This window comes from Empidonax traillii, unplaced genomic scaffold, assembly GCF_003031625.1.
Source record: "Empidonax traillii isolate 1590-97213 ecotype Southwest subspecies unplaced genomic scaffold, ASM303162v1 scaffold1432:size123599, whole genome shotgun sequence".
NCBI classification, from domain to species: domain Eukaryota; kingdom Metazoa; phylum Chordata; class Aves; order Passeriformes; family Tyrannidae; genus Empidonax; species Empidonax traillii.
The window spans coordinates 823-2,346 of record NW_020956625.1 but is presented as its reverse complement, the minus strand read 5'-3'; the positions used below and the strand labels follow the sequence as shown (position 1 = coordinate 2,346).

General features: G+C 60.7%; 1 protein-coding gene across 1 annotated transcript in view; it reads left to right on the top strand.

Moving 5' to 3' along the window:
- The window catches only part of LOC114070062 (acrosin-like), a 2,878-nt gene extending 1,704 nt beyond the window's left edge, over positions 1-1,174 (top strand). Inside the window, exons 3-4 of the mRNA XM_027907252.1 lie at positions 7-126; positions 637-1,174. Coding sequence (XP_027763053.1) covers positions 7-126; positions 637-1,026 — 510 coding nt within the window. The 3' untranslated portion in view covers positions 1,027-1,174. The remainder of the gene's footprint in view (positions 1-6; positions 127-636) is intronic.
- Positions 1,175-1,524: the final 350 nt, after the last annotated feature.

The window sequence follows — 1,524 nt, the reverse complement described above, 5'->3', positions numbered from 1 at the left end:
CTGCAGGAGGCCAAGGTGCGGCTCATCGATGTGCAGCTGTGCAACAGCAGCCGGTGGTACGCGGGGGCCGTGCACCCCCACGACCTGTGCGCTGGGTACCCGCGGGGCGGCATCGACACCTGCCAGGTGGGAGCGTGGCACCAGCCCCTCAGCCCCGGCAGCACAGGGACCCCCTGCCCCAAACATGGCATGGGCTGGGCCTGGCCTGGCACCCTCCCAGCCCCAGGACCCACCACTGACAGGGCTGTCCTGTCCCATCTCCCCTATCCCAGGGCTATCCTGTCCCATCTCCCCTATTCCAGGGCTATCCTGTCCCATGTCTCCCATCCCAGGGCTGCCCTCCCCTTCCCCAGCTGTGAGTCTGGTGTCCCCTTGTCCCCAAGGCCTGGCTCAGCCCACAAAGCCCATCCAGTGCTCCTGGCAGCACCGAGGTGTGGATGTGACCCTGGAGCATCCGTTCTCTGCACATCCATGGCCACTGTGTTGGGATGGGAGAGGGTGCAACCTTAACAAGCCCCTGACCTGCTGCCAAGGCTCTGGAGGCTCCAGCCCCCAAGCAGAGCCTTCCAATGCTCTGGTAGGGGCTGGGAGAGAGGAGCAAGCCCTGCTGTTGCTGAGCCCTCTCTCCTGCCGCAGGGGGACAGTGGGGGTCCCCTCGTCTGCAAGGACAACAGAGCCGACTACTTCTGGCTGGTGGGAGTGACCAGCTGGGGAAAAGGCTGTGCTGGGGCCAAACGACCTGGAATCTTCACCTCCACCCAGCAATTCCACGACTGGATCCTGCTCCAGATGGGATTGCTCCCAGCAGTAACAGTGACCCCAATGCCAGGGCCAACCACTGCCTCGACTCCTGAGCAGAATCCAGAGCAAGGGGCCAGCCCGACCCCTACGGGGACACCGATGCCAACAGAATCAGGAAATTCTACAGCCATTTCACTCCAACAGCAGATACTGGGGCAATTCTTTAACCTGCTCCTGGAGCTCCTGGAGTTCCTAAGGGGCAAAATGGATTCGTCAGAAGGATGAGCAGATCCAGTGCTGGCTGCAGTGGACCGAGACCACGTGGGGCATCGACTATGGGGCCAAAGGCTGCCTCAGTGCCCAGGGCTGCTCTGTCCTGCCCACACTCCTCCCCAGAGCCCACCCCAATGGTGAAGTTTTTTGTTATCGAAATAAAGTTGTTTGTTAACAACATTAACCATGTTTTCATCCCAATTCAGCCTCCTGTACAAGGTAAGGACGCCACGATCTGTTAAACAGAAGTGATGGTGGGGAAATGAGCGGGCTTGGCCCGTTTTGGGAGGAGACAAGGGCAGAGACAGGGAGGAGTGGAGGGAGGGGATGGGGAAGTGGCTGAGCCCGGCAGGTGGAGAGAAGGGACATCAACACCAGTGCCACACACAAACTGCTGAGTGGCTGCTGCTGGCACTGAGCCCTGCACCCAAACCCCACGGGCTGCCAGAGAAACTCCTCCAGCCCAGGTTTCCCACAGCACAGCCTCGGGTGTCCCATTCCTGGGAAAAG